Source organism: Nipponia nippon, unplaced genomic scaffold (genome assembly GCF_047370975.1).
Source record: "Nipponia nippon isolate SJK-2023a ecotype South Korea unplaced genomic scaffold, ASM4737097v1 scaffold_4, whole genome shotgun sequence".
Classification (NCBI taxonomy): Eukaryota; Metazoa; Chordata; class Aves; order Pelecaniformes; family Threskiornithidae; genus Nipponia; species Nipponia nippon.
Genome location: NW_028262358.1, coordinates 124,956,607 through 124,972,479, shown reverse-complemented (window position 1 = coordinate 124,972,479; position 15,873 = coordinate 124,956,607). Strand labels below are relative to the sequence as shown.

The window sequence follows — 15,873 nt, the reverse complement described above, 5'->3', positions numbered from 1 at the left end:
GGGTCCGGAGGCAAAGTCAACATACATGAAAGAATAATAGAGAAAAAAAGACTTTGGAATAATCCATTTTTACCCTTCATTGGGAAGGTCTAACATTGGCAAAATCATGCTAAGGCACCAGAGGGTCCTTAAATAGCCAGTTTTTGAATCTCGGCAACCCTTTTTTTGCTTTTAAATGATCACATGAAAACCGTTGCAGAAGTCCTACCCAAATATCACAAAGTAAAGCTAACGCTGATCTGGCATCCACAGAGCATCACTGAGGAGAAATGATGGAGAAAACAGAAGACAGCCAAAAGAAATCTTCCCTCCCTTGGAAGTCGGACAGAGGAGGAGACGAGGCCCCGAGCTCAGCGCTCGAGAGACGGGTTATAGCTTGCATCAACTTCTGTGCTTCTCAGCAAATCCAATGGAAGCTGAGTAATTTGGCACCCATTCAAGTAAGCAAACAGTTGTGGTAGTAGAAGCGCTCCTACTGCAGGAGACCATGCGTATTCACGTCTTAGTGGGTTTATTGGAAAGTCCGATAAAAAGAAAAGTCCAAGCTTAACCCAACGTTTGTCAGCAAAGTGCAGCCACAATACTTTTATCCAACGCAGCTGAGTTGCAAATGCTCGTTTCATTCCACTAGCGCTGCTGTATTTGGAGGGAAGGATGATAACCTCCACCAAGACGCTAAAATCGCTCTAACAGCGACACCACCTACCATGGATTTCCAAAAGCCAGACTTTTAGACAGGGAAAGAATGTGTGAAAATCCAATTCACACAGAAACTCAGAGTACCCAGAACAAGCACAGCTCTCTCTCATGCCCTGTCCTCCTCTGAATGCTTTTAAATTCCACTATCAGTATAAAGCAACAATCTCCCAAATAGCAGAAAAAAGTGGGGGTTTGTGTTCATTTTTTAGAGCGGGCTATGGTAAAACCGGGATTCACTGTCGTGCCAGGATTCTAGAGTAGACAAACTCTTCTCTGCTTTACAGTTTCCCAGCTACTCAAACAGCACGGTAAAAGGCAGAGGAATATCCACTCTTCATTAAGCACCCCAGAACTGAGGAAGGACAATGTATTCTGGGATGCTGCTTTAAAATTCTGTGTCCCAGCTGCGTATCTCCACTTGCACTCAGTGGCCGGCAATCACGAAGGCCAGCAGCCGGTCCCTCCAAGAAGGCTCCTCACGAATAATTTCTTTCCAACAACCACAGACACAAGTTGTGGTGCTGGCATGACTGATCCCCATCCCTCAAACGCAACCCTTAACAAGCCATTCCCCAAAGACAGATGCCAGAGCTGCCAGAGCTGGTGAGCTGGCTGATCTTCACTAATGAGCCTGCAAATATATAAGATTCCTACAAGTCCCTTCCTTGCCATGGCCTTTTCCGCTCCTTTTCCAAGCTAAGAGACAAGAGGACAAAAGGATATTTATAGTTTTTTCCTATGACACAAGAAAAACACAACAGTACCTTATGTTTCAAGCTATATTGCAGCAGACTCTTTGGTTCCTCATTCCACCAGTGGCAGTGTTTCTGCCTCACTAAATTAAAACCTATAATCTTCTGCACAGCAGAGAGATTTACAGATTTGGGTCTTCTCAAAGCGATGACTGCCAGCCTGACAAGCCATTTAATGGTTCAGCTCAGCCCTGACTGCCGAGGATCAGCTATCCCTGCTTCTCCAGCTAGTCTTGATCAGGTTCGGATCAAACGATGTGGTTTTAGTATCAAACCTAGGGAAGAGTTCCCCAGTAGCCTTAAAGAGCTCAATTGAAAAGGCTTAGCTGCACCACGGAGGTTGTCTGCCCTGCCTGGTTTTGAAGTGAAAAGTCAGCAGGGGGGCACGGAAGCTTCTGTGGCTGGCAAAGCTGTCTGCCAAATCCTGGCTCGCTACTGGAGAGAGACTGGGAGGAATGATTTCAGGAGAAAGTCCAGGGCAGCAGCTTAGGAGAGATTAAGTGGTATGGAAAGCCCAGCTGGAAGGAAGACAGTCTGGAGTTCATTTTCTGATCTTTTGCGCTACAACCGCAAGATCCAAGTGAGATGGCTAAGGCAGTAAGGAGCTAGATGTAGCCTAGAGAACTATCCATGTTAAATACCAATGAAATAGGTCAGCAGCACAAGCTGATGTGGGGCTACAGGCACACACGCAGTAGCTGAAGACTTTACGGTTGCTGGATGCAGTAACGCCTTAAAACCTCTTTAAGAAAAGGTGAGCTAGAAAGACGGAGCGCCAAATCACAATACAGACGCACGGAACGGTTGTGGTGAGGATCTGCCCCTGCCTGAACACCAGGACACCAAAGCAATTAAAGCCCTTTGGAACAGTTTCAAGGAGCACGAGGTTTGTGCGATGTTTTGTCTAGGAAGTTGGCCATCCCAAGCAAGGCAGAACTTGGGCACAGCTTTACTGGAGAATCTGCAAACTGTGGCTGATAACTGGGTTTCGGAGGGAGGTTCAAACAGTGAGCAGTGTCAGAGCAGACCATGAGACGCACTGCGAATGCCGACTGCCACAGCGACCCTGAGAGAAAAATCAAGACCGGGCATACGTACCTCCTTCTGACTTCAAATATAAACGCAATTCCTCCCTCCCCCTCCTTCTCTCCACCCCCGCTCATATTTTTATTTGACCTTAGAAATATCAAGAATATCAAGTCTCATTTGTTTGTGCTGAAATCTCTCTTGCAAGATTTCCCTGGCCTCAGACTAAGAGCTTTTCTTCCAATTGTTCAGTCAAGTAAGTGCATGCGTGGGAAAAAGAAAGGAAGGAGAATTTCTAATAGCATAAATTAAAAAGAAACCTTCCTGCCTTCTCTCTGATTTAAGGGTTTCTTTCTGTTAAAAAACGGAATATCACAAACTAGTTACCAAGTACCTTCAGGAAGGAGGTGAAAGTGCTAAACTAAAAATCAACCAAACAAAAAAAGCTTTTCAGAAGTATCATCCGGGTGCTCTTCAGTCATTAAAATTTTTTTGAAAGGCCTTTGCAGATCATTTTAGTTCAGCAGTAAACCTGGCTCCTATTGTGTCTTCTGGTCATTACTTTCCTCTCTGCTACTTTGTGTAAAGTCATCAAGCAGCTCTCCCTCAATACCAATTGACAAATATTTTACCTGGGTCCCAAGATCTTTCATCCTGGCCAAGGCAAGCTCTCTCAGGTTCCCGTGCTCCACTCCAGAGCTGACTAGCGGCATTGGGATATCTCTGCATGGAAGAGGAAAAACAAAAACCTCAAACAACTGCATTAGCAGATGATACATCATTCCAAATAGCAGCAAAGATCCCAAATAGCAGCCCAGAGAACTTATCTGAATAGCTTTTGTTTCAAGGCTTTGGTTGAACAAGAAATAACACAGGTAAAACACAGCTAAAAGCAGGAGAAAAATGAAGGGAAAAAGCTACAGATTTTATGTCCGTAAAAAGACTGAAGCCAAAAGTAGGCTTTTACAATCCTGAGAAATAGGTTACAATTTTGCTCTCAGTTCTTCACTTGGAAGTCTGGAAAAAAAAGGGATCATCCAGCCGAGCCTGTGCCTTGCCTAGGACTCCAGGTGAGATGTTCTTCGTGGTATCTGTTGCTGGAGACCAGCAATTGGGAACCAGACCGCGTCTTTCTGCAGTCTCCGAGTTGAATGTCCACCAGGGAAAATTCATCAGAATTACATTTTTATACTGGGGACACTAGCTGCTTAGAAGTGAAAAAGTTCTGTTTGGCAAATGATTTGCAGCAAAGCCCAGCCAGAACGTCTAGGGCCTTCCTATAGGAATGTAAATCATCAGTCTGCAAATGGCAGAACTCCTTCCTTCAGTTCTCCAAGGGAGGTACTAAAATGAGATTTGAAAGCAAGACCAGGTTTGGCCTCTCCACTGCCTTCCAGGGCAGTTAGTCCCTCTAGAGATTAGGAAAGCAGGACACCATCCCTTAGGGAAAGGAGGATTTGTGCATCCAGATCAAGCTGGAAAAGAAACATGGGGATTCTTGGCACATCCCATTCCACGCTCACCTTGTATCTAATGCTGTACTAGACGGTGTTTCCAAATGCTTCTCCTTGCCCCTGCTCAAAGTCCAGCCTGGCACCTCTGATAACATACCACCCAAGTGCACCACGGTGCAATCCCAAAGCCCTCACATCTTCTACAGGGAAATAAGGGCTATACAAACACGAAAGATACTCAAAACGGGGCTCAAACATTCCTCGGTGAGTATTCCTCCTTTTTCTTTATCTATGCAAGCATTCAACAGAGTAAAGAACAGAATATCACAAAAAACATACAGAGAATGGGATGGTTCAGGGAATTGGTAATGTAATTAGCTTAATCCATCTTGGTTCAGTAGTGATTGAAAGTCATCACCATCTAGCAGCTGTCTGATGACCTCTGTAAAACGTATTAATTGATCTATTCAGCTCCTTAAGGACTTGCATTCACATCATGGCTCCCATTAACAATTACTATTTTTGGCAGTAGCTGTATAAAAGATAAAGGTCTTCAAGGGTCCTAAAGACCTGATCCTGTGCTGCTTCAGCCTTGTCGAAGTCCGAGGCGCCGGCAAGGGGGGCAAGAAAAGGAGTTTTCCTTTACTGTTAAGAATGAAAACAAGGGTTTCAGACTCCAGGACTCTCCTCCCATTTCAGCATCGCACTGCATTTCGGTAAAACTGTCTCCAGCATAATGGGGACCCTGTGTTTTACTTTCCTCCCCTGTTTTCCCTGCTCTTTTTTCTACAAAGCCAAAGGGTCTATGAAAAATTCCTTGCCTCGTACACTCGCATGCCAAGAAGCTGAGGCAAAACGCAATTAGTTAACCAGTTCATTTATTCAGTGGATTTCTTTGAGTAAATAAGACACTGCAGAGCCAACACAACGTACTTCAAAGAGCTTCAATTAGAGGAAATGAGCACTTCACATTGTGACTAAAGGACACACTAGAGGGGAATGGCATTTTCATCAGGGTATGTTAGATCTACAGTGATAATCTAACTAAACGCCTTTCCTCTAATTATGGAACAACTCCAAGAAGTCAGGCTGTATGTATTTGCCCTACAGGGACACAGATAAAACACCCTGACATCCTCCAGTACCAGGTTTTTAGCTAAATCCAGAGTCAGCTGTGAAATAGTAAATAAAGTACTGCAAATAAAAGATAGATTACAACATACAGTAACTTGAGCCTCTCTCATCTGCCTACTAGAGAGCAAACTAAATTAAAATATGAATGTGAAAAATAAGCTTTCCAAGAAAAAGAAAACAAGAAATAGGTTCTCCATCTCCACTTCAGATTAGGGCAGGGTATTTAAATAAGTACCCTGCGTGCATCATGAGCGTACACACAAACTGCCTATTTTGAATAGCCACCAGACAGCATTGAACCAGTGATCTTAGGACTTGTTAAAACGCTAAACAAATTCAGGGATACGGGGGATTAAATCCTGACCTTATTGAAGTGAATGCGCAATTTGCCAGAAGCTTCAACAAGGCCTATTTAATCTTCTGTTTTTCAAACATTTTGCATTACCTCGAACACTTGTGAAGCAGTTGACTGAAGCACACAGTGAAAGCCTAAAGACCTTGAGTCTGCTCTCAGCTCAGTTAAGTCAGGTATTTTATTTCTTCATACCTACATCTCCCCATCAGTACAGCGAAAATAACAATCATACAAAACACCAATTTCCACGAAAGGAAAAGTCTCCGGGTGCGCGGCACTGCTCCTGTCATTTCACACCTTCTCACACACCAAGGCACTTCAGTGATAATGAGGTTCACAACCATTCAGGATAAATACAGTATTAAGCATCTCTAACAGTTACAAAACACCCTGGAAGATACATTCTCCTCCAACCAGCCATTAGCAACAGCATCTCTTTTCTGTTTTTTTTTTTAAACATATTTAACCTGGTTTCCTGAAGCAGAAAGACTTGTACAGTGTTTTGTCAGTGACACCTCTCCCGTACTCACCCAATTCCTTCAACTGATTATTTTGAGCATGTGAGGGACTACAAAACCATTTTGAGTCCTCAAAACCTGGTACTAGGGAACAGAGATCCCAAACAATGGTCCTAATAAGGAAAGACATGGATAACTCAGTCTTTTTCTGGTGCTGTTTGCTAGAAAACCTGAATGCACGTACCAAACGGCCAGCCAGTACGCGGAGAGCTCGGGACGAGCTGCCGTCCGGGGCACGAGCTGAATCTGAAAGGATTGTGGAAATAGAGCCTGAAATGTAAGACGTGAAGGATGGAGGACTTGTGGCAAGAGGCTGGAGGGAGCTGGAAAGGGCCCGGGGCAGCAACGGAGAACGGGGAAAAAGTCGCTGTCCTCAGTGACGCAGCATTGGGAACAGGCCACAAATGTTTTCAGAAATCTGGCTTTGTTCGTTATTCTGTTACAGAGTCACACAATGGCCCTGAAAGCAATTTAGATCAAAGTAATAGCTTTTGGACTTTGCACTGGAGGTGTAAAAATCTGTAATCACCACGCACAAGTTTCAGATAACATGAGCCAGTCAGTAAGAAAACAGCTATTCCACTGGAACATAATAACCGACAACCGCATGACAGCTGGATGGAGGCTGCTGCTGTTGGCAGAATAAATCATAGTCAAGCTCAGGCAAATCAGCACACAAAGCAAAGACTTCGCCAGGCCTGTGTTCCTTAGGAGAAGACCTGCTAGGCTGCAAACTCATGTCATCCTCTAAGAATAAACCTGTTCGTTTTAGATACGATGCTATGGTGATAGCATCATGACCAAACCATTGCGTCTATAATAGTGGAATCGATGAGAAAGAAGGAGATGTGCAGGGAGAAAAGATGGGAGTTTTGCCTTTAATAATGCTCCTACAAGCGATGTGAAAAGCCTGGGGGAATATCAAGCAGATATTTCCTGTAAGCCACGTTTTGCCTTCTTCATCAGTATCACATCCTTCTTCTCAGAGTTCAGCTACAGCCACCAGTTTCTCACAGTAACAAAAAACCTGAAGAAAAGATCTCCTGGTGGCCGAATCCTTGTCTCAGTTATTACAGACTGCTGGATCACGATCACATTCATACGCCTAATCTAGCTTTACCATATTCACGTTTAGCTTTTCTTCTTTGGAAAGCTACTCCAGAATCCCAGCCCTGACCAAAAATTCCCAGCTTCCTACCTCGTTTTATGCAAGGCTACTTCTTATTTCCTTGTTCTCTGCCCAAATCAATGTTCCTATTTCTTAAAAGGTTATTCTCCTTCTCTCACAGATTTGCAGAGGTCATTTATGTCCACATCTATGCTTCAAACAGAAGACTGATGTTCCTCTGCACATATTTCCACAGTTTATTTGCTTGAAGATGGGGATTATTCCAGACAAGGTCTTACCAAAGCCTCGTCTGGCTCCTGCATTAATACCTTCATCTCTAAGAAGAGTTATCCTGAAAAAAATGCTTTTCACGGCTGCATTTACCAGTGGCTTATTCAGATTACAGACCGAGACATTAAGAACTCTTCCTCCTCTGCTGTTTTCACATGGTGATCTCACAGTTTGCAGCAAAACCCCCTCCAAGTTTGACCTCAGACTTGCCTGAACTGCATCTCGTGCCACCTCTATCACTCCAGCTTCACCACCACCAGATCCAGCTCGTGCATCCTCTCTCTTTCAATGATGCTTCCCAGCCCTGCGAGGTTTCTTCAGTGCCCTATTACTTTTTGTGTCATTGTAAATAGATACAATTTCGAGCAAGATTATTAGTTTTTAAATGGATGTTTGAGAAACTCCATTAATAACCCTGAGTCCATACTTTCTTTATCAAAGCTACCCAGCGTTTCTTGCCTTCAGCCACTTTCTTCTCTACCATGTTTCTCCACTTATCCCTGTTCCGTCACATTGCCGATGGGGCACAACATCAAAATGCCTTAGAGAAGGCCAGGCAGGTGAGGTCTAACACACAAGGCTTTCTCATTCTGCATGCTCTTGGAGAGCTAGGCATTGGCATGGTTTCCAGCTCATGTAGCTGGAAGCCAACTGAGTATTGTCTGCACATGCAAAAACAGGCAAGCATGCTATAGCCTCCCTTCCTAATATCAGACAGCTGTAGGAGATAACAGAAGAAAAATAATCCAAGGAAGACCCCACACTGAAAATACAGAGCTAAATGGAAGTATTATCTGTCATCCTGGGAGGTGACGGAAATAACGGCACTGCCATAGTACATTTATGAAAACCCTGCAACACCCACGGGGAAAGAAAGGAAGTCTCTACAGCCAAAAAAAACGACACACCCCGCAGCTCCTGCAATAAGGATAGGAAACTTCACCCGCAGTGAAGGGGCAATTATCCATCAATACCATTAAAGTACCACGTGTGCCACATGCCATGCTCTTGTCTGGCTGACAACAAAAGCGGGGCCTCCAAAAATCCTGAAGTTTCTGGGTGCATTAGAGAGGCAGTTCAATTTAAATAGCTTCTCATTCTGCTTGGCCTTTCCCATTCTGAAGAGATAGGAAGCGTTTTTCAAAATCTTTAGTGCATTAATGATTAAGGATGAAAAATAATAAAAGGCTGAGTCAGATCTCACTGTAATTAAAGTAAGAATCCCTCCAAGTGCAATAAATCAAGATACAAGGCTCATCACAGAAAATTACCTCTGAACACGGTATACACGTGTCCACGGTGGGACAAGGGCCAGGATTCTGGCCACCAGATCCACAAGGGTGCTGGGGGGATAGCTCTTGTATCTTCCAGTCTTCCAGAGCTCGTACAGACCCGTGCCACGGATCACGAGTGTCGGATAGAGCTTCATACCATCTGGGCGAAAAGCAGGATTCTCAAAAAACTCCTGCAAAAGAGGAACAAAAAATGCGAGTCAGGGCAAAAGAAACTACATCCCCTGAGGCTTTAATGCCCCAGCAAAACTAATTTCTAGACAGATTTTATAAAAGACAATTGTAAGTGCGGTTAAAGTATTACTGGCTTACATTCAGTTTCCAGTATTTATCAGTTTACAACATTTTTAGAAATAAAAGAGCATGTACTAGATTTAAAGAGAAGGCCACTAAAGAAAAAAAAATCCACATGACAATGCTACGAGTCAAATCTGTACATTACTTCTACCTTTCAGCATGAATTCAATAGATATTGCACGATTTATTGTAACAGACTCTGCTCAGAATTAGAACAATAGAAATGAGTGTACTTATCTTCAATCTCAGCAGACCACATTTAGAGATTAATCAATGTGTCTGGGACACATCATTTGAATAGCAATGAAGAAAAACAGATTTATTCTACAATGGTGTTCTGAACAATCCTGGAGAACCGGAGGACAAACTGTATCTCCTGCTAACTTCTATGACTAAATCCCAGTATAGAACTGCAAACTGAACAGCACTAGCTCGCATGACACAACAATCACACTGGTTTTTTCCAGATTAAATTTCAGTAATGACAATTAAAATAAAATCACTTACAAAAAAAATAAAAAACCAGGCAAAGCACCCTGAACCAAGCAACCATTAAATTGACTTAAGCAATGACATGGCCCTCATTATAACAGCATCTACGGGCCAGATCTAATACTGGATTAGACTGTTGCACAGCTGAAATCCACTGCTTCATCCCTCTCCAGCATGGTATTCTCATAGTAATAAAAAACCCTAAAAGTTTGTTAAGCTGAGTTAATGGCAGGCTGTTGTGGTCCCACCAGTTGCTGCGGTAGCTTTGGTACCCACCAGCACTTCGTTGAAGTGCTTCAACATGTTCGCGTGGCCCAGACCCACTCAGACACTTTGCTACGTTTCCTACTGCTGCTGTGTGTTAAACCAGCTCCTGGAGTGCTCCAGCAAGTCCCGACGTTGGAATAAAGTGCCATTAGCAGCCTGCTGGGAGCAGGACCTCCCCACCTGGGCAGCACTAAGCCGCTCTGTTGGCTCCCTGTGCTTTACAAAACCCTACTTCAACATGATAAAAAGCAGCAAATGGTTTGCTGCTAGCTTAAGCACACCAAAATGGATCTGCACAGACTTGAATGCATGCTAGATCCAGCACAAGGACGGGAGGAGGCGAGCAAGGTCAGAGGAACGGCAGGACCACGTCAGCCCAGGCCGTTTCTGGCAGACGCCCTGCCTAAGCCTGGGGCCAGCTCCAGCAGCCTCTGTCCCGCACGCCCGCGCCTCCGTGCCACCCTGCCTGCTGCACAGCTACAGAGAAAAACAGACCAGAGAGCTAATCCAGCTGAAAAAAGAAACCACTTAAAAAAATATCTTTTCCAGGCAGGCCAGCCTCCTGAGCCATTTATACACATCCTCACAAGCAGAGAGACAGGGACAACTGAGTCAGTTTAAGAGACAAAACAAGATCTGGACCATGGATAAAGTCCACGCTGCTGCTGCAAAATTAACTGTCAAATCCTGCATTCATAGAACCGATTATATAATCGTTTAGGTTGGAAAAGACCCTTAAGATCATCGAGTCCAACCGTTAACCCAGCACTGCCAAGCCCACCACTAAACCATGTCCCTAAGCACCACAACTCCCCGGCTTTTAAATCCCCCCAGGGATGGGGACTCAGCCCCTGCCCTGGGCAGCCTGGGCCAGGGCCTGACAGCCCTTTGCGGGAAGGAGTTTTCCCTAATATCCAACCTAACCCTGCCCTGGCGCAGCTTGAGGCCGTTCCCTCTTGTCCTACCGCTGACGAAGCTTCAGCCATCACCATCCCAGCACCACTGCTGGTTTAAGGAGCAGTAAGTCCCGGATGGCCCCATAAAGAAAAAAAACAACACAAGGGGGAGGTAGTGGTTTTAAATTTTGCAGGGTTGTTTTAACTGAGATCAACTCACTGACTTGAGTTACCTGCAGCTTTGCAAAACGGCTGGGCCAAAAGCTGCTTCTGCTGAGAGAACCCCATCCAGGCACAGCCTCGGTGTGCTCACCTCGGTACAGCATTGCTAAACCGTTTGGTTCACACAGAAAGTGAGACCCACATTCTCCACCCTCAGCCTCCAGGAGGGCTATCTAACTCTTTTCTCCTCTAAGAGTATCCAAGACACAAGGCCAACCATCCCAGGCAGGTAACACACCTTATATCCCATTAATCTGTAAACGGTTTACAAGGAAGTTGGCAAAGAGGGATGACTCTGAACCCTGGTGTCAAGGTGCTCGCTCTGGAGCGTGTGTAGATATAAGGCTGGTCTGCCCTGTTCCTCAGGACTGTTTATGCACTCTACCAACACTCCTGTTCATCACGAATCTCACATCGCCACCATGAGATGAAAAAACGTACTTATCTTGCCAGCTCTGCGAAATAATAAAATCATCATCACCACTTCTGAGGATGGGGCATAAATGACTTATTCGGAGATGCTCTGGGCTGGTCTGTGCTGCAGCTCCACAGGCAGCAGATGTGATGGCTCCCTGCCCTGCCCACACTTCCAGCCACGCCGTCCTGCTCCCAACCTCATGCCAGCTCCGATTCCTGATGGATCCTTGACCAGGATGACTCACCTCACTGCTGCAGGAGAGCCCAACAGGGATTTTGAGAACGTTTTTCTTTTGTTTCGGTGTTGGGCTGGGTTACAGAGCGATCTGTTGAGCACCATGGATGAATCAGAGAATATCTCAAGTTGGAAGGGACCCGTAAGGATCACCCAGTCCAACTCCCAGTAAGTAAGTAAGGTCAGAAACAGGATCTGCCCCCATGTGACAGCAGGGAACCATTATGTCCGCTTAATGCGTCTCTTGGAAGCATGCATCCTCCCCTCTGCCCCAAGGGTTCAGCTTGACTTTACAGGTCAATACTGTCGCTGGCAGCTGTCGGAGAAGGCAGACATGCTCTGCCCTTGGCTGACCACTCTTACCACTTCTTCTGTGCCGGCCCTAGCGTGCATCTGATGCTCTAGATGCGAAGAGGGGGGAAAAAAATAAATCACTGGACTCATTTTTAAAGCAGCCAGCTGAAGCGAGTGTGTAATCCAAAGTCATATAGCGTGTGAAGAAGCGTAGGGTCAGAAAAATAATTCAGAATCAAGAGAACAACCCAAAAGGACAGACTTCCATCTTTTGTGGGTGGTTGGAGGTGCTCTAATGTAAAAGAAACCAACTCTGAAAGAAGGAATAAGAAAATCATGCAAGGGGTGATTGTTCTAGCCAGAGGAGCTCTATGGCCAAGCAGCACTGAAGAAGAGAAAGACATTAAGGTAAGAAAGCAATGATGCTTCCACAATGAGATATAGGAAGGTAAATAAACCACTCCAGCAAGGCAAAAAGGCTTCCAGTAAGCTTATGCATTAATATTCGCAATGCTACTGAACGCAAAAGCATGTGTGATTCACCAGTCGGAATATTTAAACAGTCACTGATTTACATTGCAGATTAAAGGCAAAGGCATCAGCACAGCGCTAAGGTTAAAGCCATCCAGCAAAGGCACGGTCAAAAGTTAAGGTTTCTGATCACATCGTGAATTTTGCCACTTCGTGCATACTGCACATTTTACGTCAATATATTGTTAGCTGATAACGCTACTTCGTATTTCAGTAATGCTGGCATTAAAACAGCAACAGATTTTCACATTCATTTCTTAACATATTTCTCAAAATATTCCTCAAGTTTAATTATTTAAAAAGTAATTAATTTCAAGCAATACAACAAAGCAGTGTCTCCTTTTTTTCCTGAACCCCTTTTTCCAGCGGTAAACTTTAAAGAGTTTCTGTAAATCCCAATATTTAAAGGCTTAACCTTTTCCCATTGACAAACAGTTTTGATTAAGTCTCTCAGGAAACAAAGGAACTATAAAATGCCAACACATGCCAAGCTTTAGTAGGAATTGGAGCCTTTTCTTTTTTTAATTAGACACCTTAAAAGGTGTCTTCGACTGATAAAAACGTTGAGAACAGTTTACTGCCAAAACAAATTCAATCCCTAAAACAACATTTGTTCCAGAGACCACTATCCCTAGCATCACTGGAGTCAACAGGAGGCTTTCCATCAGCTCTAGCAAGCATTCAAGCAGGGCTTAAATCCACGTCTGCTAATGCAGTGTGAAGTTAGAGGTTAAAAATGACCTAGAGAGAAAGGATCCTTACGTATTTCCAGTCTTTCTGAATCACTTGAGGACGCGGCGTAGTGCTCTCGCGTGCATGACTATTCCAAATGGAAGCACATGCAACTTCAAAGGTACTAAACCGATTTTCTTTGAACCTGAAGTTTTCTCCCCTCTAGCTAAAGACTGTAAGCCAACTAGCATTTAACTCGTCTCGTATAATAAAGACGGATGCTAGCTTAAAATTTAAAATTTGTGTGTGCGGAGGGTGGACAGGGTGTGAGAAAGGATCGTAGTGGTTTAATTGTAATTAAAAAAAAAAGGTCAATTCAGATCAGCTGAAACTTAAATGATCTGGAGGTTCATAACATGGACCTTTTCATACCCTAAAATAACATTTCTTATAACCTTGCCCAATTTATGTGGTATTAGAGAAAAGCTGAGTACTTTTCTCTATTGACATGGAGGGGCTGGAGCGTGGCCAGAGCAGGGCAGCGAGGCTGGGGCAGGGGCTGGAGCCCAAGGCTGGGGAGGAGCGGCTGGGGGAGCTGGGGGGGCTCAGCCTGGAGAAGAGGAGGCTGAGGGGAGCCCTCATCGCTCTCTGCAACGGCCTGAAAGGAGGCTGGAGCCGGGGGGGGGTCGGTCTCTTCTGCCCAGGAACAAGCGATGGGACGAGAGGGAACGGCCTCAAGCTGCGCCAGGGCAGGGTTAGGTTGGATATTAGGGAAAACTCCTTCCCCCAAAGGGCTGTCAGGCCCTGGCCCAGGCTGCCTGGGGCAGGGGCTGAGTCCCCATCCCTGGGGGCATTTAAAAGCTGGGGAGATGTGGTGCTGAGGGACATGGTTTAGTGGTGGGCTTGGCAGTGCTGGGTTAACGGTTGGACTCGATGATCTTAAGGGTCTTTTCCAACCTTAACGATTCCATGATTCTACTTTTTCACAGCAAATAATATAATGAGTAACCAGAGAATCCTGGAATTCACAATTTTTTTTGCTTCACCTGAGCTCCATTAAACATACTTTACGTGTAGGAACAGCTGCTCTGTGAATTACAAACAATGAATCTTAATAAGATCCCATCAACACACATTCAGTCTACAAGGTTATACAAGTTAGCCGCTAACATGTTTTATGAGAACAATAATTGATTTTACTAGCATATGCCTTTGTTGTAGAAGTTCCCTGTTATTAAAGCTAATGGCATCTATAGGATCCATTCATCCACCACCTCATAAACTCACTGCCACTATGAATAATCAGGGTCCAATGGTTGTAAAATCAATTTAGATGCCAAGAAGCCACTGATTTTTCCATCAAGGCAGACGTATCAAAGTGCATGATTGAATCCTTTTGTCCAACTCCCATCAATTGCTTTGAGTCCTAAAAATTGCATGGCGTTGTAATTACTGTCCAAGAAAACAGACATTAGTTGAAAACCAAAAGTCAACATAACACGATGTGAATCAAAAAAAGATCAGAATAGAAGAGGAGATAGAATCAGGAGATGGAGTCCTGAACTCAAATATTTCACTTTCATGCGCGTTTGCAATAACCTTTTTCAATAGAAAACCCATTAGTCACCCGTGTATCGGTTCAGAGCTGCAACAGAAAGGTCAAATGATTTGGGATCATAATGAGACCACACGGCGGTGCGGTCCCATTTTCAAGTTTGGTAATAGCACAACTCAGCCAATATTAAAAGATTATACCTTGCAGTTTTAATCTGATTTTACTGACCACTAAGTAAAGAACAAATTAAAAACATACTTTGAAGATGCCCAAAAGCTGCAGTTCTCCCCCTCGCTCTAAAAAGAAAAAAATATATTTCATGGGATTCCACTTCATCTCTTTACAGACCAAAGATTCAGTTGCCATCTTTAATCTTCTTGCTCTCAAGATGTTCAGCTGTTTGAGGAGATATCAGTTATAGGATAAGCGCAGCCATTTTTTAAAGCTATTTACTAAAATGTCAGGATTTGTTAAAAATCACCAAAATCTATTTTTTAATGACCGTCCACTAGCAAGCAAGTGCCGCTCAACCTGATTCTTGAATGGGTTCCTTCACTGTAGTCCCTGCATGAAACACATGATTAAATTCATGTCCGGCTACGTTACAATGAACATTATCTTAATTCTCCATATTACAGCATTCTTTATCTCCACCAGCTGTATTATTTATAACTATGAATATTGGTAGCACTTGAAAGCTACTGCGTTGAATGACACTTCCAACTCTACAGGGAGCGAACAATCACTTAGTAGTTTAATTATACGCATTAATGGAAGCTTGTGGCTCAAAAACGTGGCTCCATTTTAACTCGAAATTTGCATTTTCCCCTCTTTCTTGTAAATGCAAGTCTAATTAAAATGTAATGATAAGATCTGCATTCACTGATACTGACAATGGCCTACTGACCGAGCAGTGCAGACTGCTGTGCCTTTTCCCTTGCCTTTTGGAGCAGCCTGGGAACACACACACCGTCAAGCACCAGTTGTCACCTGGGAAGCAGGGAAACGCCGTGCCAACAGCAAGCTGAGAGGTGGTCATTTTGAAGTCATTTAACATCTGTATCTTTCAATTACGTGACCTTAGACTTCCTATTAAGTTACTAGAACATAGTAAGATACTACTTGTTAGCTGCTCTGAACACCATCTGTTTGCAGACTCTGACTCACGATCCATGGGATGGTTTTAGATCAAGTTTACCACTCAGTGAGAGAAAGGTGAAAAATAATATTTACTGTGCCGCATGTTATGAGTCCATATACGTTACATAGCGCGATCGCATACACGCTGTGTGCAAAACCAGCAGGGCGCACGTGAACACGAATGCGGTGCAGACCTTTCAGTGAGGATAAGGCAGACCAGCCCTCT

General features: G+C 44.1%; 1 protein-coding gene across 11 annotated transcripts in view; it reads right to left on the bottom strand.

Moving 5' to 3' along the window:
* Positions 1-15,873, bottom strand: part of ELP3 (elongator acetyltransferase complex subunit 3) — a 98,891-nt gene that overhangs the window by 32,161 nt on the left and 50,857 nt on the right. For all 11 annotated transcript variants that reach the window (XR_015708164.1, XR_015708167.1, XR_015708168.1 and 8 more), the window contains exons 10-11: positions 8,609-8,802; positions 3,110-3,200 (exon numbers count right to left, since the gene is read on the bottom strand). Coding sequence is in view for 2 of the 11 variants with exons in the window: in XM_087774389.1 (XP_087630515.1) it covers positions 3,110-3,200; positions 8,609-8,802 (285 nt within the window). In the remaining 9 variants the exon portion in view is untranslated. The remainder of the gene's footprint in view (positions 1-3,109; positions 3,201-8,608; positions 8,803-15,873) is intronic.